Source organism: Rutilus rutilus (assembly GCF_951802725.1).
Source record: "Rutilus rutilus genome assembly, chromosome: 9".
Taxonomy (NCBI): Eukaryota; Metazoa; Chordata; class Actinopteri; order Cypriniformes; family Leuciscidae; genus Rutilus; species Rutilus rutilus.
The window spans coordinates 19,898,059-19,922,491 of record NC_140223.1 but is presented as its reverse complement, the minus strand read 5'-3'; the positions used below and the strand labels follow the sequence as shown (position 1 = coordinate 19,922,491).

Below are 24,433 nucleotides of genomic sequence, written 5' to 3'. Positions count from 1 at the left end.
GACAAAAACAGTTTTGAAAAATCTTCATTTGAGTTTCACAGAATAAAGCAATTCAGGTTTGGAACAACATGAGGGTGAAAAAATTATAGGATTTTTATTTATGAGTGAACTATCCTTTTCATTAAAGGTCTCCATTTCTTTCCATTTAATCTCACACCTTTCTCTAAGCAACAACTGAGACATTCTCATTCGTGACTTTTCTTTCCTATGAAGTGAGACTCAATTAGTTTGATTCGCGGAGCAAGAGGGAGAGAGGGAGAAACAGAATGTTCAATAATCCTTGCAAACAATTTCTTTGTTTCTCACCATGTCCCTGAACAAACCACAGGTGTTGTGCCTAATGACTGATAAATCAAATGCTAGGAATCAGCTTGGCTGTGATTAAAATATGAATAGAGCATCAGCACAAGACAGCTGGCAGGCGTTTTGCTGATGTCCATTCTTAGAGTGGCAAAACTGTGGAGGGCACGGCACCCGGCAAATGCGGCTAATGAGTACAAACACGCACTGTAATTGTTAGCGCCTCTGCAAGGCCAAATCCTCTGCTCCTGCAGGAGCTGCTGGAGGAATCTTCCCTATGTGTTGCATGAAGGAAATGGAAAAACAGTCCATTTCAGTCCACTCGAAGAATCATCTGCATTCCTCTATCCTCAGAATAGAACTTATTATATGTTATCTGATGTCGCGCAGTAGTCGGCCACCGAGAGAAACTGATAGAATGACCTTCACTTTATCCCCAGGAAAGGTGAGGACTAAACCAGCTGTGGCTCTTGCTCTATAACCTCTCTCTCCCTCTTTCGTCTCCTCACCACCTTTCCATCAAACTGAGATTGGCAATCCCTGCGGCATCTCAAATAAATCGAATAAGCAGATAACTAACGAGCTTCATCCGACTACATTTGATATTAATGAGACTGACATACACTACCATTCAAAAGTCTGGGGTTTGTAAGAGTTTTTAATGTTTCTAAAAAAAGTCTCTTCTGCTTACCAAGGCTGAATTTATTGGATAAAAATACAGTAAAAACTGTAAAATTGTGAAATATTATTACAATTTATAATAACCATTTTCATTTGAATATATTTTAAAATGTAATTTATTCCTGTGATGACAAAGCTGAATTTTTAGCAGCCATCACTCCAGTATTCAGTGTCACATGATGCTTATCAATATTGACAACTGCTTTTTTCCCCCAGAAAGTTCAAAAGAACAGCATTTATTTGAAATAGAAAACTTTTGTTACAACAAAACTATTTATACTGTCACTTCTGATCAATTTAATGTGTCCTTGCTGAAATCTTACTGACACCAAACTTTTGAATATGTACTGTACATGTTTGAAGCTGAGAAAGTGCCATAGAAAGGGTTAAACAAGCCATTACCAAAAAAGTGCACCACAAAGCCGTTGTTGTAGCCGTAGATGTTGGTAGCAGGGTCCGACTGGAACTGGATGGTCACATCAGCCATGGAGGTGTAGAGTTTGAAGCGAGGACGGGAACCGCCGTACTGGCCCAATATCTTTGCAGTCAGGTCATCTCCGTCGTAGAAAGTCAGCAGGTCGTTCTTTCCCATGTGGAGACTGTGAACAGATAACACACAACGGGTCAGTCACAGACTAATCCTCTATCTCAGATGTTCAGGTCTCACCTCAAAGCAATACCAGGGGCCCTGATAGATTCCTGACCTCCTTCTCACCTCTCTTCCACTAGTCCTTATTGTCCAGCCTCAGCACTTTTCTCTTGTCATTGCTGCATATGAAATCTTTTCTGCTGTTTAATGTTTACCCACTGCTTTTGTTAAGCATTTTTTTGGCCACAGTTTCGATAGTCATGCAATCACAAACCACATTCATTTCACTCAGACTATAAAGAGCAAATGATCCAACAGAGGGGGAAACAACTCCTCCTATCTCATGTTTAGAAATAGCTGGAAAATCAGTTTCCTGATTTTCAGGAGCCAGAGAGAGAACATTTGGCAGCTTCCCTGTGGCAAACTCAAGAGAAGCTCAATCACGGACATGCTTTGAATTTTGTAGTGGAACTATTATAGATTTTACAATTAGAATTTAAAAGTCTAATTCAAAGACATAGGTTTTGTTTGAACATTTTAGAGACATTTAAAAATTCTTATTACCATTTTAAATAGCTATTTATGAATTTACTATGGTTTAACTTATAAACACCCATGTGCTTGACATTAAATTAATTTATGGAAATTAAATTACGGTAAGAAGAGAAAAACAAAAAGAGTAAAAGAAATGTAAATTTTTTTTGTTTACATTCCAAGAAAATAGATATAGTAATGCAAATCAATCCATTTTTACAACTGTAAACACAGGACAGAAACATATAATATTTATGACATTAAATATGTACACATATTTACCACATACAAATATGCATACTGTTACACACCTACTAATTATTATCAATGTTGAAAACAGTTTAACACATCCTTGTATAATTTCTTTAAAAATAAAATCTTACTGAACCCAAACTTTTGAATTGTAGTGTATATTATATTCAGTAGAATTACTGGTAGGAATTTTCCATAGCACATTTCCGTCCATACTTCAGTTTTGGATTATATCAAATATAAAACCAGAGGGGAATCCAAGCCTGTTGCTGAATGCCTGAGAATATATGACCTTCAGAACACTTTGTTATGCCTGAAAACCTTACACAAAGGTGACAAAAATCCCAGTCTACTAAAAAAATGTCAATGAAAAACATTACCTTGACATCTGATTCACTGCTGCACAAATAATTGGCCTATACTAAAAAAAACATATTGAGGTATATTACAGCATACAGTATTTATGTGAACGTGAGTGATCTGTAACTGTGGGCGATGTCCACCAGAACTAGACAGTCTGGCCAGTCAGTGGTGGAGGGGGTGTGATTCAGTTGGGCAGGGAGGTGGCATACACACTCTATCTTGTCACTAATTAATCACAAGTGGGCAGTAATGGAAGTCATTACTGAGAAGAGGGGAATAATTAATCATCTCCGTTCTGGTGCTGCACGAGGCAGAATGGTAACATTCAAGCAAAATGAAGACAGGATGTTTAAATTATGGCTTACACACGTACACACACTCATGCACTTACTGTTACATACAGATGTATATTATTCAACTGTCAACAGCCCTCTAAAACTGAATGCGGGAAAATCTCTGTATCTATTTCCACTGGGAGACACATTTAAGCCAGAAGAGTCCCTGACCCGCTCTGAGGACCGTAGAGAGTGAAACTGTGTCAGCCCTTATTGGATTTGTTGTGATGAAGTTAAACAAGCCTTTGCGTAGCCGCACACCGTATCTGCCGAGAAAATCAATCATGCTTTCCATTTGCTGGCAGTAATTTCATTTTGTTTAATCACAAAAACAGGCTCAGCTTGACTTGGCCGACAACACAGCCGCCATCAGAATGCATTAAATTCTCATATGGGGCTCGCAGACACATCGTCCTCTGCTCAGCACAATGAAAAGGAAGTGACAAATACTGCCTTTAAAAAAAAGAAAGAAATGTCAATAAAGACATTCTCTGCATCTCAGAGATGGTTGAAATCCATTTCTGCTGGTGAAAGCCGTGAAGATGCATTTAATTCTGGGTTTTTTTTGTTTGTTGAGAGATTAATGGGAGTATTTTGTAGAAGGATTTTGCATCTGGTGTTTCTTTGAAAAACTAATACATAATGATCCATCATATGTCAAGCAAAACCGAACCTATCTGTAATTTACGGGCCACAACTGTTTGTATGCGTCAGAGTGAACAAATTCTTCAGCGGCATCCAGAAGCCTGTCTTTCCTCCTCTGCCCCATGTCTGTTTAGTGAAGAATCATATACCTGAATGATTGCCCTGGTGGAATAACACCATTTCCAATCAAATCCCCTGTGTCGAGGGTTGGGCACGATGGGCCTGTGCTCGACATACCAATAACAGCTTTGCTCCCAGGGCACAGCAAACCCCTGCATGTCTTTGAAACCTACAGTTATTTAAAGTAAAAATGCAGGATGAACTAAATAAAAAAGTTAAACAGGTATGCAACAGGGTTACTAATTCAAATGGTTTTAAAAAATGGAAAAACAATAATCAAAATAATACTATATATACACACTCACCGGCCACATAGGTACAACTGCTCATTAACAAATATCTAATCAGCCAATCAAATGGCAGCAAAATGTAGGCATGTAGATGGTCAGGATGATCTGCTGAAGTTCAAACTGAGCAAGAATGGGGAGGAAAGCTTTGAACATGGTGTAGTGGTGCCATACGGGCTGGTGAGAGTATTTCCGAAACTACTGATCTACTGGGATTTTCACACACAACCATCTCTAGGGTTTACAGAGAATGGTCGGAAAAAGATTCAGTGAGAGGCAGTTCTGTGGGAGAAACTTCCTTGTTGATGCCAGAGGTCAGAGGAGAATGGCCAGACTTGTTTGAGCTGATAGAAAGGCAAAAGTATCTCAAATAAGCACTCGTTACAACCGAGGTCTGCAAAAGAGCATCTCTGAACACACAACACGTCAAATCTTGAAGCAGATGAGCTATAGCAGCAGAAGACACACCAGTGCCACTCCTGTCAGCTAAGAACAGGAAATTGAGGCTACAATTCACACTGACTCAGAAAAATGGGATGAGAGAAAATTGGAAAAACGTTGCCTGGTCTGATGAGTCTCGATTTCTGCTGCAACATTCAGATGGTAGGGTCAGAATTTGGCGTAAACAACATGAAAGCATTGTTCCATCTTGAATTGTATCAATGCTTCAGGCTGGTGGTGGTTGTGTAATGGTGTGAGGGATTTTTTTCTTGGCACACTTTGGGCCTCTTAGTCCCAATTGAGCAGTGTTTAAATGCCACAGCCTACCTGAGTATTGTTGCTGACCATGTTTATCCCTTTATGACCACAGTGTACCATCTTGTGATGTCTACTTCCAGCAGGATAACGTGTCATGTCACAAAGCTCAAATCATCTCACACTGGTTTCTTGATGGTGACAATGAGTTCACTATACCAGTCACCTATACATGTCACCCTGTAGCCCAAGACTGGTTGCCCACTAAAGCTAAGCAGGGCTGAGCCTGGTTAGTACCTGGATGGGAGACCTCCTGAGAAAACCAGGTTGCTGCTGGAAGAGGTGTTAGTGAGGCCAGCAGGGGGTGCTCACCCTGTGGTCTGTGTGGGTCCTAATGCCCCAGTGTAGTGACAGGGACACTACACTGCCAAAAGAGCACCGTCCTTCGGATGAGACGTAAAACCGAGGTCCTGACTCCCTGTGGTCATTAAAAATCCCAGGATGTCCTTCGAAAAAGAGTAGGGGTGTAACCCCGGCATCCTGGCCAAATTTGCCCCTTGGCCTCTGTCCATCATGGCCTCCTAATCATCCTCATATACTGATTGGCTTCATCACTGTCTCCTCTCCACCAGTAAGCTGGTGTGTGGTGAGCGTTCTGGCGCAATATGGCTGCCGTCGCATCATCCAAGTGGATGCTGCACATTTGTGGTGGCTGAGGAGATTGCCCCTTCTATGTAAAGCGCTTTGAGTGCAGAGAAAAGCGCTATATAAATGTAATGAATTATTATTAATTATTATTATTATACTCAAATGGTCTCCACAGTCACCAGATGGGTGAAATGGGAGAGTTTGCCTAATAAGTTTGTGGAAACCTACACTTTTGATCAATTTAATGCATCTTTGTTGAATAAGACTATTAGTTTATTTAGCCTATACACTGTAAAAAATTTGTAACACTCCCAAATCAAAAATTTCAATTGACCGATAACATCTAAATTTTTCAATTGGCCCAAGTGAAATTCTGTAAATTCTAAAATTAAATGTACAGATTTTCACTTGGGCCAATTGAAAAATTTAGATGTTATCGGTCAATTGAAATTTTTGATTTGGGAGTGTTACAAATTTTTTACAGTGTATATACATATACATATATATGTGTGTGTGTATATATATATATATATATATATATATATACACGCATGCACACACGCAGGTACGCACGCACACACACACACACACACGCACGCACACATACCTGGATATATTACAGTGTGTGGGAGTCATTGTACATGGAGTAAAACCCACTATGGAGCCACAAGCGATCCTGGGTTGGCCTTAAGTCCACAGGGATTTGTTTAAAATAGACTCAGGACTGAGGTAGCAAATTAACACAGGACTTTCCAGAGATTAAGGTGGATGAGATCGAGTTACTTCTGCATAAATAGCCATACAATGTTGATTTTAGGAAAAGCCAGTCAAATATAAGAGACTAAAACTTCATTTGGATTGTCAACATTTCCAGAGAGACTTAGAGGATGATGCTTTCTCAAATAAAGGAGAGAAATTAGTTCCTCTGTTTTTGGAGAGTTTTTCTTTAATTAGAAAGTTAAATATTGGTCTGGGTTCTGGCTCGGTGCCTGGGGGATGAGACAGCCTTGATTTATTACCAGCCTGCTAAAGGCTGTGACTCTCTGAGGTGCACACAACCACCATACAGAGCTCTGCAGACAAGCCAACTATAAACCCAATGCCAAAAAATGCAGGGGAAAATGAAAGAAACAATAATAATAATAATAAATAAATAAATAAATCAACAGCTCATGGTTAATTAGGACTATACCACATAAAAATGGATTCAAACACTGATGCAACACATGAAAAGGCTGCTGAATGTAAGATGGTCAAAATGAGTCCAGAAACAAAAAGACATTTACATTTTTTATCTAAAGTGACTTGCATTGCATTCAAGGTACACATCCATTTTATCAGCTCTTGCTTTCCCTGGGAATCAAACTCATGAACTTGGCATTGCTGGTGCCGTGCTCACACGGATAAAAACAGAAAGGAAGTAGGCCTACTTTAAGCTTGAATTTCTCCAATGGTAGGTATTCCCGGAATTTACCCATGGGCCATAATTTACGGCATTTTTTACATTTTTTAAATGCAACTATTAGCACAATTAATATACGACTGATACTTTTACATATCAATATGTTTGAGAACAACAACAGCGCTACATGGTGATCAGCAGCTCTTTGTGGCTGCCTTTATAAGCGAGTCATTGAATCATTCATTCAACTGATTTGTTCAAAAATGTTGATTTATTCAGAAAATAAAAAAGTGACCGTCTATATCAGTGAGTCACTGAATCATTAACTCAACATATTGGTTCAAACACAATGATACATTCAAGATCGAAACATTTTTGCTCTGTTTTGCTGCTGTGTTTGGAACTTTTCTCATTGGTCTAGCAAAAACTGACAAAGTAACTGACAAGATTGTATCTTTTATATTAGGGCTGCCATCAATAGAGAAGAGGCTTATTCGTCAAAAATTCCACAGGAAATGACGAAGTCACGCAGTCCGTGAGGGACAGATTGTTAACGGTGGGTCCTTTTGGTAATTACAGTATGTCGGGCAGGAAATCCAAACGGTCGCCTATAATTAATCAACCTCAAACATGGCTTATCATTTAAAACATGTAAGTAGTAGCAACTTTACAGGGCTGCTCGCTCTAACGTTAACCTAAATAATTAAATGTGCGCTACTATTAGGCACACATCCAAGTGTTTGTCTGTGGAAGCTAGAGTATAGCTTACTGCATGACATGGTGGCGCGATCACTTGCATTTTTTTCCTAATAACAGCGAAAACAACTTAAAATGCTCTGTCATTTATGGTCATACATATAAGAGTAATACGTCGAAATCATTCGAAAGGGTCTACTTTTATTTGTGTAAACTCACAATAACAACAAAACATTGTGCATTTTGTAAAATAAAGAATAACAAACAGGATGCGCTTTCTGCCGTCTTCGTCTCCGTGAACTCAAAGATGTACCGAAAATCAGCATATAGGCTACTTGCCTCACAGACAAGTTGAAAAGTCTACTTTTAAATGAACCAATTTGAATAAAAAACAAATACTCTCTGATTATGTAATCTGTATGAAAGGTGCATTGTCTTTAAAGGCGCACTATACTGTTGAGATGAAGAGTCAGCATCCTCAACTTCATCTTTGCAGCCGACACTGACTCAGAAAACACTAGTTTATTAATAAACAATTAAAAAGTCTCCTTGTTATTTTTTTCCGACACAGTTATAATCATATTTGCCAATCATATTTGCCGGCGCTGTGCGTTTGAGCGCTGAATAGGCTATATTCCTCCATGCACCCAGTGTATATTTGATCAGCCCAATTAAATTAATATAAACGTGTGATTAATCGACTAATTTCTTAAATGAATGACTATTAATCTTTAGTTGGGGGCAGCCCTATTTTATATATATATATACAAAGTACATATAGGCATGAAGGCATGTACATCCTATTTGGCTAAATCGTGTCGATCTTGCACAGCTGTGCACTACAACTCCAGTAGAGGGCTGTAGCACTCATGGGAATCCCGGAATTTGACTGGCTCTGATATATTCAGCATTCCATGCTGGGCGGCTAGGTCTATGAAAGACTGTGTGCAGGTGTTCCAGCTGTCACCTGTGCACCTCTCTCCCCCCTTCCTCCGATTCACGGCCGGCACATACAGCATGAGAAACCCTCCCTGCTAAATTAATTCATCAGCTTTCATTACGCCCCACGTTCTCAGGTAATTGGGAGTGCGCGGTACATTGATGAATGATTACAGAGGAGTGGGTGCATATTCATTATTGGGCTAAAATGTTCTTATGGCCCCATAATGAGCCTCCAGCAGTGGCCCGGGCCCTGCTATTACAGTACCCATGATTCAAGTTCAACCAAAAGGCTCTGCAGGACACCTTTGTAGCAATAAGGACCTGTGTGGGGCCAATGATCGCTTGTTAGAAGTTGCATGCAAAAATATAAGTATAGAACTGGGTAAAATAGGGAAACTGGAAAAGTAGATTTGTTATAGTCTCTCAGTCTCTCTGGGCTGAACAGCTGTGGCTGACTCCCTCCTTTCTCATTTTCCCTCGCTATATGTCTCACTTGATGTGCCTGGCTGATAATATCCCATATGTCCTTTGATAAATTTGGTAATTTGGAAATTATAAGGATGGGGGATGCGTAGGCTTTGCAATGGACCATAATGACTCCAGACACACCTAGACCAATCCAACAATGTTTCTCTGCTGCTCAATCAATGGTACTGTTTACACCTGGTATTAAGATTGTCGAGAGAATTATGAAATCACAAGATAAAGTGTAAAATGAAAGGTGCAATGTGTAATATTTCTGAGGATCTATTGACAGAAATGCAATATAAGATCCATAACTATGTTTTCAGAGGTGTATAAAGACCTTACTTAATGAACCGTTATGTTTTTATTACTTTAGAATGAGTCATTTATATCTACATACATAACCGCGGGCACCCCCCTTCTATGAAGGTCGACATATTGTGACGTCATGTTTCTACCATAGCCGACAGCGAACAAACAGTGCTACAGAGCGTGTTTCGTCACTAACTTGAATGAGAAGCAGCAGAAAAAGACGCAGCAGAATACTCAGGTTGTCCCTTACTCTGCAAACATGGAGAAAAACATGCTGTCTGAACGACGCCTCGGACATCGTAACGTTAGCTATTTCCCCTTACCTAGCTGCTTTGATGCTCTTTTCCATAGCTCTTATCTTATACTAACTAGCATGGAAACAAGCTATGGTAAAGTCAGTGAATAAAGGACTAACACAATGATGAACAAGTAAAAATAACAATCGCAACAACATGTGGTTTTACTGAATAATTAAGTAAATACAATTTAATATAAAATATAATATAAAGAAACCTCATTGCTTGACTTGCTACTCTCTGCTGACTCAGACTCAGACGACGACGACATCTTCCGATCCTACGTCGGCCACCGTAGCTTCTCCTTCGAGTTTGCAAATGGAGGGATAGGCCAGAGAATGTCTAATATGGCGAGAAGTTTCACTCTCACTACACTTCCGGCTTCTGAACTGGTTGCAGTTCCACTCTGATTCCATATGAGGGCGCTCACAGGACGAGTGCAGAATGAATGGAGGTCAATGGCGGTATACCCCTCAAAATCCACTTTTCTCAGGATATAATTTTTTGTCTAGTAATTTGAATGTTGTATTCGAAAGGAGATGCAAAGAAATTACACATTGCTGGGTGTTAGATTTTTTAGAGTCACTTATTTGCTTTAAAAAAGTCTTTCAAAATGTCAATGACGTCAGAATGCTGACGTCATTAGCAGAATGCTAGCGTGTTATGGGCAACAACAACTCAACCTGTAAGAAATCAAAACGACATAAGTACTCATTCATTCAACTTTCGACCTAAAACCCATGTTGAACTTGCAAAATCTACAATCACATCTGAGATTTCTCAACGGCAATCGGGTGAAAGAGACTAATTTAGCCGTCTAGCCCCATTGACTCCCATTCATTTTGCACTCATGGCGAGCGCCCCCAGTGGAACTCTGGTGGTACTACAACCAAAATTCGGTACAATAGGGCTTAATAGGGAGTGGACAGGCTCTCCGTAGACGGGCTCTGGATAGGCCGTGAGTGACTGACTGTTTGCAATTCGCAAACCTCACCACTAGATGCCGCTAAAAATTACACACTGCACCTTTAAAGGGGGAAAAAGCACGAACATTTTTATTTAAATTACATTTGGCCATTATTAGGGGCGTTGTTTTATTTTCTGAAGATAGGCTGTTCACATTATATGTTCATTCTAATTATGAGCCCCTCATATATTTGAAAGCCCTCTCATTTAGGCCTAAATTATGGCTTTCAAATATAATTATACACATTTTATCCACAGAAACTGACAAAAAAGCCACATATATATATATATATATATATATATATATATATATATGTATATATATAATTATATGTGTGTGTGTGTGTGAGTGTGTGTGTGATTATAAGTTGCAAACTATGTTCAAAGGTTTGGGGTCGGTGAGATTTTTTTATGTTTCATAAAGAAGTCTCTTATGCTCACCAAAGCTGCAATTATTTGATCAAAAATACAGTACTGTTTTATATTTTAAAATCTATTTATTCAAAATTTCTTATTATTATCAGTGTTGAAAACAGTTGTGATGCTTATATTTTTTTGTAACATTTTAAGTCTTTACTGTCACTTCTGATCGATTTAATGCATCCTTATATAAAAAAAAAAAAAACGTACTGACTCCAAACTTTTGACCGATAGCATTTGGTTAATTGCAGTTAGGTCAAGTTAATTGCAGACAACTATACAATATATTAACTGATTCTCAAATTAAGTTGTATTGTATGATGAACTTGTTTCAAACCAAAACATATTTTATAATTGGGGCAAATATCTACACACCAGTATAACTGTCTGAAGACATCTGGACCACATGTAGAAGCACGTGGCCTCATCCTCACCAGCAGGAAAAACAAAAACTTGCCATCTCCCTTCATTACCTCCACCACAAAATAAATGGAAAATTAATTATGTTGACTGCATCTCCAACAAAACATCCAGAATGTAATTTATTACACAGTCCCACAATGTAGCACTGCAGTCGGGACACTTGCAATAAAAGAGAGAGAGAGAGAGGGAGAGAGTGAGAGTGAGAGTGAGTGAGAGAGAGAGAGAGAGAGATAGAGAGAGAGAGAGAGAGAGAGAGAGAGAGAGAGAGAGAGAGAGAGAGAGAGAGAAACATGACAAATGCGAAAGGAACCATATGCAAATGAGTGAATCTTAATTAAGGCAGCCAATTATTGAATGCATGAATAATCTATCTGGGTCTGACACAGCAGGGCCTCATGTTCCGCACCTCACCTGACGGCACAATCACACTCAACACTTGTTTCCCTGCTCACATAATTGATTTCACATTCATAAAACCATCCAATAAAATAATTGTTGTTCTGTTGAGTTTCTTATTAAAGGGTAACTAAACCCTAAAACAACTTTTTTTAGTTAATGATCTGTAAGACTGGAGCTTTATAAGTGCTGTTCATTGATTCAAGTAAATGTTTTGACATTTGGATATAAAGTGTTTTAATTCTACAATATGGTAAAAACGTCTGAGTGCTGCCCTCCTTGAGTACATTGTGTTTAATTTGTCATTTAATTAGATCTAATATATGTTGTTAGTGCAGAAAATGTTCACGTGAATAAATACATAGATCCGACTATTCTACGTATGTACTATAAAGGGCCAGTGACAGAAGTTTTGCCAAGCGCAAATCACAAAACCGATTAAGTTTATCAGTGGTTGTATATCAAGCAGGGACACGTTTGTGTGCATTTTGTTTTGTGATTTCACCGGAACGAATTGAGAATCTCTCCGAAATGGATCGAAGCGCGTGTGAAGACTGTGCACGAGCCACAAGTGAACACTGTATGTGCTATATCGCCTCTTGTTTAACAAACGAATTAAATGAATGCTCTGCTAGAGTTAACTGGATTTGTATTGCTACATCCGTGACGCGAGATGTCTCAAAAGTGGTGGGGACATGTCCCACCCGCAAATTACACCCATGTGTCAATCAATCCGATCGCCACTGCGGGTCTCAGGTGCAAGCCCCCCGCTCAGCCCCGCCCTCGGTTCGTCCCCGCTGTCTCCACTGGGCTCTGCCCACTTTTCCAGCATTTTTCAAATATTGCCAGTTAGGCTCAGACCAGGGGTTGAGTTACACTTTAACCTCTGTGCAATGCGCATCCCACTTCTGCATCCTCTTTATGCACAACATGCCCCATCACCAGCCCACTTTTTTTCAACTTCCTATTTGCCATTCACTTTCAGTGAAGACCCTTAAACTCTGTTCCAAAACCAAAGAAGCTGCTTTCTGCCTACATAGGCATTACTGATATGGAACCTGATAAGTAATGCCTTTTGAAGCACATCAGCAGCACAAATAGTTTGACTTGACTTACTGTTAGCATGTTGCTTTGCTAACAGTGCACAACTCTTTAAAAATATACTTAATTATATTTTATACACTATGTTAAAACGTTTGGGGTCAATCAGATATTTTTTGATAGACATCAACACGTTTAATCAGAAGGGATCCAGTTTGCTCAAAAACTACAGTAAAGACATTTATAATGCTACAAAAGTTTTTTTTTTTAAATAAATGCTGTTCAATTGCACAACCCTTTCCCCACCATTAAACAAATTTTCCGGCTTTCTGTGTTTTCACTGTTATACGGTAGGAGGCCCTATTACGCTAACTTCTGAAAGAGTAGAGAATCTCCTAATCAAAACAGACAAAAAAGGAGCAGAAACAAGTGATAAAAGCATTACTTATGCATGTTGTAGTCTTTGAAAGAAAAGTGATTTTCTCAGCTTTTTTTTGGTGAAACTTATCCACATTCAAGTGTTGATAAAAAAGAATGCATGAAGCTAGAATAAAACAGGTTTTTTGTTTTAAAGCAGAGGCTTTGTTCTTTCTTTTGATATATTGCATGTTCAGATATTCATACAACAAAATATTCTGGGGGCCACAAAATGTTTGTGAAAATGATCAAAAACGCTGGTGGAGGCTAGCAACTTTCTAAAAAACAAAAAACAAAATTCTGGTGGGGAAAGACTAAGAGTTAAAGGAGAAGTTCACTTTTAAAATGAAAATTCTGTCATCATTTACTCACCCTCATGTTGTTTCAAACCTGTATGAATTTCTTTCTTCTGCTGAACAGAAAAGAAGATATTTAGAAGATTATCAGTAACCAGACAGTTTTGGGTCCCAATGACTTCCATAGTAGGAAAAAAATATACTATGGAAGTCATTGGGACCCAAAAACTGTCTGGTTACTGATAATCTTCTAAATATCTTCCTTTCTGTTCAGCAGAAGAAAGAAATTCATACAGGTTTGAAACAACATGAGGGTGAGTATATGATGACAGAATTTTCATTTTAAAAGTGAACTTCTCCTTTAATATTCATCAAAGAATTGCGAGGAAATGTAACGCAGTTCCCACAAAAATATTAAGCAATAACCCTTTTCAACATTGATAATGATAAGAAATGTTTCTTGAGCAGCAAATCAGCATATATGAATGATTTCTGAAGGATCATGTGACTAGAGACTGGAGTAATGGCATTTAATTGAATGACAATATTTTTACTTACGATATTAAGTACAGCCATCATAGGTCAATTTTTTAGCTTGTTGTAAAGCATTCTTGAAAAGCATTCTGCAAAATGCAAACTGTACATGTGATTCCACCTTTGAATTTAGTTCAAATGAGGTGTCTTAAGAGGCAAAATAATAAGTTACCTTTTGGCACAGCTTTCGCATCGATGATGCCTTAAAATGCCGTCTCTATAGGTAGCTCACTAGGTTTTGAAACAGAACATACTGAGTATTTTTCCCTGTACAAAGAGGGCGTGTTGATCTAGCTTGCATCTTCATGCGGTTTGAGTCTTTTTCCCCAAAAGGAACTGCAGAGAAAATAACTCTCTCTCGCTTGCCATCTTTCGATCTCTCTGCCAGCGCAGTTTGACTGCCCGGAATATAGCAGGGAGCGTGAACCGAGTAAACCTGATGTGATGTTAACCGCAATTTACAGATAAACTCAACCTCTCCCATGACCCCTCAATTAAATTCAACATAAAGCTACACAACAGCTATCTTGTCTTTGAGAACTTAGCTGACAGTAGAAGCCACCGAGGAAGCGCCGTGCCACACTGATCGCAGTAATTACTGATGCAACGAAGAGAAATTCATAGTTTTTGGGTTAATTCTGAAAGAGTTTAAAGTATATTTTGAAAAAATCTGTGGTGTTGTGTCAGTGCTTTAAAGATGTATGCTCTGGGAGATCTTCAGAAAAACCAATCAAGGTCTTCGAGTTCTAGGTCGTCGCAGATGAACAGAAATCTCACAAAATGCCCAGAGCGATATGACGGGTGTTTCATTTGGACGGTTAGAGCAGAATGAAGCCGAACCGGTCAGTGGGGAGCAGATGACGCAAACACCAGCATTTGTAACTGTGGTGCAATCTCAGCCACATCAAGGACAAACCCAGCAGAAAGGCGGCCCCATGGTGAAACATGTTTGAGTCCGTAGGCATCTAGAGTTAGAGACTGATAGGTGCGCCGGGAGTGTGCAGAAAGGTCTTGATGAACCCACAGTGGATTTGATCCACACTTATCTCAGAGGATGCAGCATCAGTTGAATTAAAGCACCCCCTTATGCTTTTTCGAATATATAACCTTTATGCAGTGTGTAATATAGCTCTTTGTGAATGTAAAAAGTCTGACAAGTTTTAAAGATCAACGTGCACAACAAATACATTTATTGTCTCCTAAAAGAAAGAATTGATTCTGCACTGCTGCAACAAGTCGTCAGCCATTCAACTCTCTCTTCCTGATACATACCTACAAAACAGTGCAACAAATTTGCATAATGCCAGCCTATGGTCTTCACTGACTGCCCATGAACGACGTCTACTCTGACCCACCCTCAAACACTGTAGTTGTAGCTGAGACTGGTTTGTGTTGTTCATGTCAAGAAGATGCAGTAAACATGTAAACCTACTTGTAGGAGACAAAAAATAAATAAAAATAGGAACCTTTAAAATAGCATAATAGGGGCACTTTAACACTGGAGATCATACATTAAAAAACTGGGCCATGTCCACCGAAAAAACTCTGGAGAGGCCAAATGCAGAGATTTTGGGAGAATATAAATGTATTGGGGTCAACATATATGCACATATGTGTATCTAACTAAAGATTAAAAAATACATGGTTTAAGATCGATGCATTTGCATCGGCAGGATTTTTAATTGATGCATCAAGAAAAACGAGTGAATTGTTACGCAATTTATGAGAAATTTCCCCAAGTTTATATGATAAAGATGTTAAGTATAGTGGAAATGAATTTAAAGACTTGGCTGGCAGATACATATCTCTCTCAAAACTGTGAGGACTGTGTATGGTGTTCATGTATGATTTTTGTCGTATAATATGCATATATGTCATTCACTTGGACGTACACTTGGATGTCTAGCATGATCCTCTTGTCTTCTTCAACATGGATCCCCCAGATGCAGTCCTGACCCTTATCATAGGCCTCAGGCCAGTTTGGAGATAACACCACCCCAGCTGAATCTGTGATCTCTCCACTGCAAACAGCTGCAATGCAACAAAAGAGAGAGAGAAAACAGGTCAGAGAGAAAAGCAAACACACACAAAAGTACCTAAAATGCAAAAGTACCCAAATCTTTATTTAATCTGTATTAAATCTTATTTATTGCACAATGCAATAAATATCAGAGTAAAAAAAATAAAATGAATGTTGTCAGTGTTATTTTAGTATTATATCAAATATAGAATTTAGGCAACACGCCTTTTCATCTAATATTAAAATTGTATTTTATTTCATCTTAATTTTAATGAATGAAAATGATTTTAATATAGTTAATAACACTGATGTTATACAAAATCACTATATATTCAAAAGTTCTCCCAGCTCTCGAACAGAGCTCAAACTCTGGATTAATCCGACTAGGGTCTAAATGAAAAATTCTGGCCAGATTAACAAATGACTCATTGCTTCCTGTTTTCATTTTCCCCCTATTCACATCACTACACTGGCTTAGCTGGATGTAAGCACATTTTCAAATGGAAAAGCTGTTGTCTTGACCCTCTTCTAGAGCCAGTACGATTAAATCCTTTCAATCCAAACTCTATTGTGAGGCTCAAGAAATGTACTTGAGCAACGGGTCAGATAAGATAGCCGTGTGTGTGTGTGTGTGGAATCTGGGCATTATGAGTGAGGCATTCTCTCACATTCTTCGGCTCTGTGCACCTGGTTCTAGCATCCATGGCTTAATGCTTTTAGTGCTGCTTTAGGTGCGTGACTGTGGCTAAGAGTGTCTGAAACCCATCCAGGTGACACAGGATGTAGTGGATTACATAGAAAAAGCACTAAAAGGATGTGAGGCGCTTGTACTGTACTTGCACATGCGGCCTGTAGAGCTCTTCAGCAGCTAACTAATGCAGGATATATACAGAAATGCATAAATTTAATGCTTACACTATACCCTCCTCATGTGTGAACGTAGAGGAGAGAATCATTTGTGCCTGACAGCTTTATTTACATGCTGCCTGTGTTGTTTTAGCACCAGATTCATGAAGCAAATTATCCAGTTTAGGTAAACACTTTTGGATAAATGGCTAGTTATAATGCTCTTTACATTGATTAGATCAGCTTTTGATGAATAATACATGAAATAAAATAAGAAATCACTCAATAAATATTCAAATAATAATTAAAATAATAATAATGATGATAATCCATCTATCCAATCTCCAATCCGCTTTATCCTCTGGAGCCTTTCCCAGCATTTCTCAATCTCCAATCCGCATTATCCTCTGGAGCCTATCCCAGCATCTCTAGCCATAGGTGGGGGACACCCTGGACAGATGGCCAGTTAATTATAATAATAATAATAATAACAACAACTGGTATTATTAATATTATTAGGTTAAATTTTAACTTTATTTCGATTAAAATCAAGTCCCCGCCCTATATAATTTTTTATTTTCTGATAATCCGTTACACTTGGATGTACGTCACAAAGTGGATGAAAAGATCTGTCGCTACTTCAATTTCATCACGAATGAAATAAAGTGTGGTTCATTTAAAGCCTGAATGAACAAGTTTGGAGGTGCTTTGTGAATAAAATGCACATTTTTATTGAACAGTGAATTTAACCCACAGTGTACATTGTGCATCGTTTAGAATTTGAATTTGAAGGAAGTAGAATTCAAAAAACTGAACTCAAAACAAAGACAAAAGTGTTAGCTTGACAAAGCCTTGTTTGAAAGTTAAAACATGTTTTAAAAGCATTAAAAGTGTATAGGCCTAACGGACAGATTCAAATTCACTCTCATAAACTGAAAAGGAGCTAATTCTTCACTTCTGAATTTGGCCCAACCCTGGTACATATGCATATGCAAACATTCCCACACACACCTCTGCAGGCGGGTTCAGTCTCATTCCATTGAGGGTTGCTGGGATCCATGCACTCGATGATAACGGAGCCCTGCTCCAGGGTGTAGCCGGGGTCGCAGGTGAACTCCACAACCGTGCCCACAGCGTAGGTGCTGTCAGTGCTGGTGAAGTTGCCGTACTTGACGAATGGCTCGTAGCAGTGCCCTGCTGCAAAAGCTGAGAGGACACACCATAAATCACCTGCTCCAAGACGCACATCACAGTCCAAACACTATCACCAAGCATCTGATTTCAGAAGAGCTTAAAACACACAGACAACCAGTCCGCTCGGCTCAGCCTTTCACATAATAATTTCATTGGAAAGGCAGAGGGCAACGCGGAATCTGCATTTAAAAGCATTTTTAGATGGCAGTCTAAAAGAATTTGTCTGTTGAATGTGGCAAAGCAATGTGCAGCGTTTTACATTCCCACCAATCAAAATCCTCCTGGACGCAAACCCAAGGTTTCGGGTCGCCCTTGGAAGGATATTGTTAGTTAATCAACCTTAGCCAGACTTGCAAGGCCATTTACGGGCGTAAAAGGAAGAGAGACGGCCCGACAACGTGAATAAATGTGCAACGTGAATGAACAAACTCACTCAGGGAAACAACAAACTGACATGCCTGGCTGAACCGTTATTGGTTGTTGTGCTCGCCTGAGAATGTAGAATAGAGATTAGAGCAAGAGGAGGAGACTTAAGATGAGGATGTTCAGACTATGGGTAAACACTGGCTTTGATATCCCTCCGGGTCCAGCCTCATTCAAGCGTGCGCTAGATTAGACTACCCACTTTCAGCCTCGCTCTCTGTTTAATAAACACAGGCCATTCTGCCAATTACAGCAAACTGTACCCCTCCCCCTCCACCAATCCCCTTACCCAGACACATTTGCATTATTCATCTTTGTATTCATCTGGCTCCTTCTCTAAAAGAAGTAAAAATGAGTCATTTTAATCATCAGTTGATTCTTGCTCTCTTATATCCACAGAAACAATCATTACATAAGATGGCATCAACATAAAAGTCAGATTTATATGGAAATGAGCTTTGCACATAATTTAATTTAATGCGCAATGCACATTTTGTGTTATTGCCATGAGTGAGGTCCCCATAGGAAAGAAAAATCATAAATTAGTTATTTCTCATCAGTTAGATTCAATTGTGATCAAAAATACTTTTTTTGCTTCAGTTTTATATATTTAGTAGTGCTGCACGATTAATAATATCGCAATCGCGATGTCAAGCCTACGTGATTATATGACGCAAAATGCTGCGATTTTATATGAAATAAACAAATTAGGGCTGTTAACGCAATTAACGCAGCATCTGTTAATTTTTGTCATCCTTTGGCTAGTGTTACATGATCCCGCTCTTATTCATGCAAAGGCTTTTAAACCATTCATGCGCGACAAGACAAAAAAAAGAGCGCTGCCTGTGAATGTCCTGACGGTGACACACAAAAGACTCGCGCTAGCATGGTGCGTGCGCTAGGGTTGTGCCGATGGACGATATCGTCCATCGTGATACGCTGACCGACATCACGATGGAGAGCCACCATCGTGATGCCACGCCCCCCACCCTGTCAGACCAGCCCAGTCTCACGGCAGTTCGTGAAATGGTCACGTAATTTATTGATTCGCGTACACCAGTGGTTGGGAACTTATGGCTCACGAGCCACACCTGGCTCTTTGGCAAAAATCATGTGTCTCGCAAGGTCTCTCACCCTTTCCCAACAAACGATCGATAAAAAAAATTGTTGTACCGGCAAAAGTGCGTTTTCAGTGCTGTTCGCGAGTGTCACGAGTCACCACAGCAATCAACTAACTGCTTACGTTTCTGTGGTAACCTACAGCTCCTGCACTGGGAGTTAAGCTGGCGAAAACCATTTTAGAACAGCAGCGAAAATGTAAAAGTAGGCTATATAAACTTTAATATATAATTTTATTGAAACGGGTGCTTTGCTGTGCAAAGCGACATTTCGAAACATTTTACCCGCTGGCCGCGGGTACTTTCATTTTTGCCGCAGAGACCCTATTATGTCCTATAAATGTGTCGTATTTTTGATAATCCGCGCAGATTTCAGTTGACGATTTTGTTTACAGTTATTAATAACGAAACATGAATGAATGAGAAAGAAAAGAGCAGGATGTGCTTTATACTGAAAATAAATATTAAAAGTGAGAATAGGATGCTGTGCGCGCGCTCCGAGCGCAACACGGACTAGCAAAGTAGCCTTTGTCTCCGGTTGCGCGCCTAAACGGCCAAATAAACACAGAGATATATCAAAATAACAAGTCGAGTATTCCCGTAAACACAGTAGATGTAAGTACTGTGTGCATTCTCTCTCTCTCACACACGCACACGAAGAGGATTTATGTTCATCAGTTGGTAACTCAACCTCACAGTGAAAGCCCTGCACAATTAATTCTATATTGCAACTTATTTATTGTTTGCTGAATATATGTTTGTTTTTAGTTGTATATGGACCTAATAATTACTACTGTTGAAATTGTATTGAAAAAAAGCACGTTTTTAATAATAATATTATAAATTAACCCCACCCCACGATATCATCGTCCATCGCGATGTTTTACTGTAAACATCGTCAACTGCCAATTTAGTAGCCTGACGTCGTCATACTCAGATTGTTCTGAGTCATCAGAGTGCCTTGAGTATTGAAGTTGTTGAGTTTTGTGTCCGTGGTGTTCTTACATGCCACAGGGATAAAAGAAAGCATACAGTTTAGGCGGAAATTGTGGAAAAATGTGTGTTATTTTTGGTTTAAAGAAGTCATGTGACCTCTGTGTTTGTCAGACAGATTCAGTACTGGGCTTAAATGAAAGCCTAAAAGGTCCCCTTTCCAACGATACCAAGCACCATATTATAGAATATTGACAATATCCCTAGCATGAGCCTAAACCAGATATACACCAGATTTCAAAAACGGAATTTATTTTAGGGGGTAAGTAACTTCATGAGCTCAAAAAAGTGATTTCGCTACCACCGCTGCACTGCTATCGTGATTTTTCTAATACTAGGGGTGTATACCTTGCCAAAAAACAATGATAGCATTTGCCCCCCCGTTGATACCGATGGACCCCCCTGGCTCATGGACTATTACTACATTTTACTTTTTCATTGTGGAATGCTATCCAAATCACTTTATAGTTTTATACTTTTACAATATGCAAGAAAATGTCTTATTTATTTTTGTTTTTAGGCATTTGGGAGAAAGATCTCAGACAAAGTGGACTCTTGAATTAAACAAAAAAGAGAAGTCTACTAAGTCTAAAGGTATGAAATATAAAGTTACGATGCATTAAATTGATCAAAAGTGACAGTAAATACATTTATAATGTTACAAAAAAATTATATTTCAAATAAATGCTGATTCCACAAAAATATTAAGCAGCACAACTGTTTTAACTTTGATGATAATAAGAAATGTTTCTTGATCTGAAGGATCATGTGACACTGAAGATTAAAGTAATGATGCTGAAAATTCAACTTTTCCATCACAGGAAAATATTACATTTAAAAAAAGACAACAGTTATTTTTTAATTGTAACAATATTTCACAATATTACTGTTTTTACTTTACCTTTGATCAAATAAATGCAGCTTTGTTGAGCATAAGAGACATTCAAAAACATTAATAAATCTTCCCAACCCAAAGCTTTTGAATTGTAGTGTTAAAGATGTAAAACAGCAACTTTAGCTATACAAGTTTATCTGGGCCATACTGATTGATCATAAACAACAAGGTAAAAAAAGAAAGAAATTTACCTCTGAAAAGTATGACAATACCTCTATTTCAGCAAATACAAATATTCCATTCAAATACAATTATTACATAGATTTACATGATTCTAGTTTAAATGGCTTTCAGAGAACTGAACAAGTATTCAATGTGTGGCTCCTCGATACACAAAGAGTTCCAGATCAGTTATTTTGCTAGTCTATTGAAATTGATAAAAACAGATCCATTTTGATTTTAAGCACTTCAATCAGAAAGACTATTAAAGGCTGAGCACTCACACTGGTGTGAAATTCAGAGAGGTGTCAGAAGTCTGAGAAGACAAGCCAAATTATTACAGGTAGCCGTGAAGGCACATTAGTATATTGTAGATAGCATAATCGGATTGTGGCATGGTAAATGAGATTAGATTGATCTCGCCAGATAATGACTGCGAGGTCCCGACGAGGTGTGCATGTCATCCCTGTGAACAAATGCAACTGCACACATTCGACTGACCTGTCAGAGGGAATAGGAATGTAATTTATGCAATTTCTGTTTCCAGTTAAAACTCATTTTAATGACCTTGCCGAGTTGCATTTGATTCGATTTCCATTTGATTTAATCTGAATAAATCTCATTTGAGCCATGAATCTAAGCAGTGTTTAGCAAGGCACGTAAGAGAAAAGATCTTTGGTGTGAATCGAAGCAACAAGGGGAATGTGCCGGAAGGTACACTCTTTGTCTCCACCACAGCCCTGAGGCTCTGTAAAGGACATGTGTTCTTCAAACAACGTTTGAACTCGGTAACCGCCGCTGTGTATGGCCCGGTTCAGAGACAAAGCAGCGGAGGACGGATAAGAAAAGATGTCAAGTCCTCATTATTATGATGTCCTGTGACCAATGCTGTACAGTGACTAAAAACTAATAATGAATAAGACATTAGAGAACCGAATCATTATCTACATTTACACCCAAATAATACGCTTATAATCGAATTGATGGCAGTCAATCGGATAAAAAATTCTTAATAGAAAACATCAATCGATCCACACTTGAATCCAACCAGTTTAAAAAAACCTTGTGCACACGCAATGGGTCATGATGTTTACATACATTCAGTGACTTATGAACGTGCGTATGTTTATGTCTCGCGTCTTACGAACTGTCAGTGGATGAGACTTAATATTTACTCAATATTTGCTATCATATTTGTCAGCTTTCTTTTTAGATATGTCATCAAGATGACTCAAGATTGCACTCCAGTGACATTTTCCCGATGGTTTTCTCGGTTCTGAACGTGGCGACTGAAATTTTGTTGAGAATACATGTAATGCACATGTAAACGAATATGTGAATCAGATTGCAGGATTTATAGTTCATGTAAACAGAACTTTCAGAATGTGAAATCAGACTGTACTCATTGCGATTGACGGAAATTAGTGAACGTAAACATACCTACTGGTTCACTCGCGAACTGACCTGGGCTGCGATTCTCAAAAGTTGATCGTAGAGACCATTGGTGGCAATGGTTCTACGATCTACTTAAGCTTACAATGAATTGTCTAGTTAGTCCGTACCTTCATATCTGATGGCCACCCCCGTGTTGGTCCCGAAACCATCCGTCGTGAACTCCACAAAGAGATATCTGTCGGAACAAACGATCCCCTCGTTCGGAAGGTATTCCACCTCATACGAGTCATACAGAATGGGGGAGTCGATGTGGTTGCCATTTTTTATCAGAAACCTGCAGACATAAACAGAACAGAATGGTTTAGTTTGGTTCAAAACAGCGAATCTCTCTACAGTATCTGTTTGGCAGCAGATGTAACGTTCCTCCGATTTCTAGTACTGTCTTTTGGCAGTTTTCATAATAATTGCCTGATATGATTTTGAATAGCTGAGCAGCAAGTGACCTCATTAAAAGTCCATTTGTTAGCAAAGCCTGCAGAAAAAGCGGATACTGCTAATAAAAATAACTTAATCCCCCTCCTGAGGCCCCGGAGTGGGCTGTAATCGCTCTCTCCGCGCCTGCACGAGGGGATTTGATTATTCTAAATTATTTTAAAGGAGAGCAAGTGTCTGATCTCAGAAACTTTCATCCACTTTCACTCGCGCACTCACAGCTGTTCCTATCATCCCTCGCTCTCGCCGTAGCAGATAATGCCCTGAAGAGTAGCGCCACATTTGGAGTGTGACGCACTGTGAAGAGACACTCTGAGCTTCTCCAACTGTCTCTTTGAACATCAGTTGACTAATTAGTGTATAATAGTGGAGTACTGAGTGAGTTGACTGGGACGAACCTGTCATCATCTTCGGCGAGGGCCACCTTTTCGAAGTGCACGTGCAGTCTTTGACCCTCAGGGGCCTCCAGCACCCAGTGGCAGGTCAGGTTGTTGCTGTAGTTGCCAGGGAAACCAGGCGATACAATGCGGCCGAGAGTCGCGTTCTTCACCATTCCACCACAGGCCACTGTTCAAAGTACAAATGGAAGGAGACAGACGCCATTGAGATGAAAATAAGAGCGCTAGAGTTCAAGGAAAGCCCTCAGAATGAGCTTTGAGCTGTGGATAACAAAACTCTTTCATAGTGCATGAACACAGAGACTAGATCTCTATCTAAAACACAATAATGTAGCAATAAGAAGACATAGTGAGGGTGAGTGAACACGTCAAAGACTTTTAGATACCCTCAGTAAAAAATGCCCATAGAAAATGTGTGCTTATATAGTAGGAGAAAAACTGTAT

At 39.1% G+C, this 24,433-nt stretch overlaps 1 protein-coding gene across 5 annotated transcripts in view; it reads right to left on the bottom strand.

Annotated features, from left to right (window-relative positions):
* sez6b (seizure related 6 homolog b) overlaps positions 1–24,433 on the bottom strand; it is a 198,004-nt gene that overhangs the window by 10,011 nt on the left and 163,560 nt on the right. For all 5 annotated transcript variants that reach the window (XR_014628838.1, XM_084419962.1, XM_084419960.1 and 2 more), the window contains exons 6-10: positions 23,990–24,158; positions 23,267–23,433; positions 17,934–18,128; positions 15,949–16,087; positions 1,384–1,580 (exon numbers count right to left, since the gene is read on the bottom strand). Coding sequence is in view for 4 of the 5 variants with exons in the window: in XM_084419962.1 (XP_084276088.1) it covers positions 1,384–1,580; positions 15,949–16,087; positions 17,934–18,128; positions 23,267–23,433; positions 23,990–24,158 (867 nt within the window). In the remaining variant the exon portion in view is untranslated. The remainder of the gene's footprint in view (positions 1–1,383; positions 1,581–15,948; positions 16,088–17,933; positions 18,129–23,266; positions 23,434–23,989; positions 24,159–24,433) is intronic.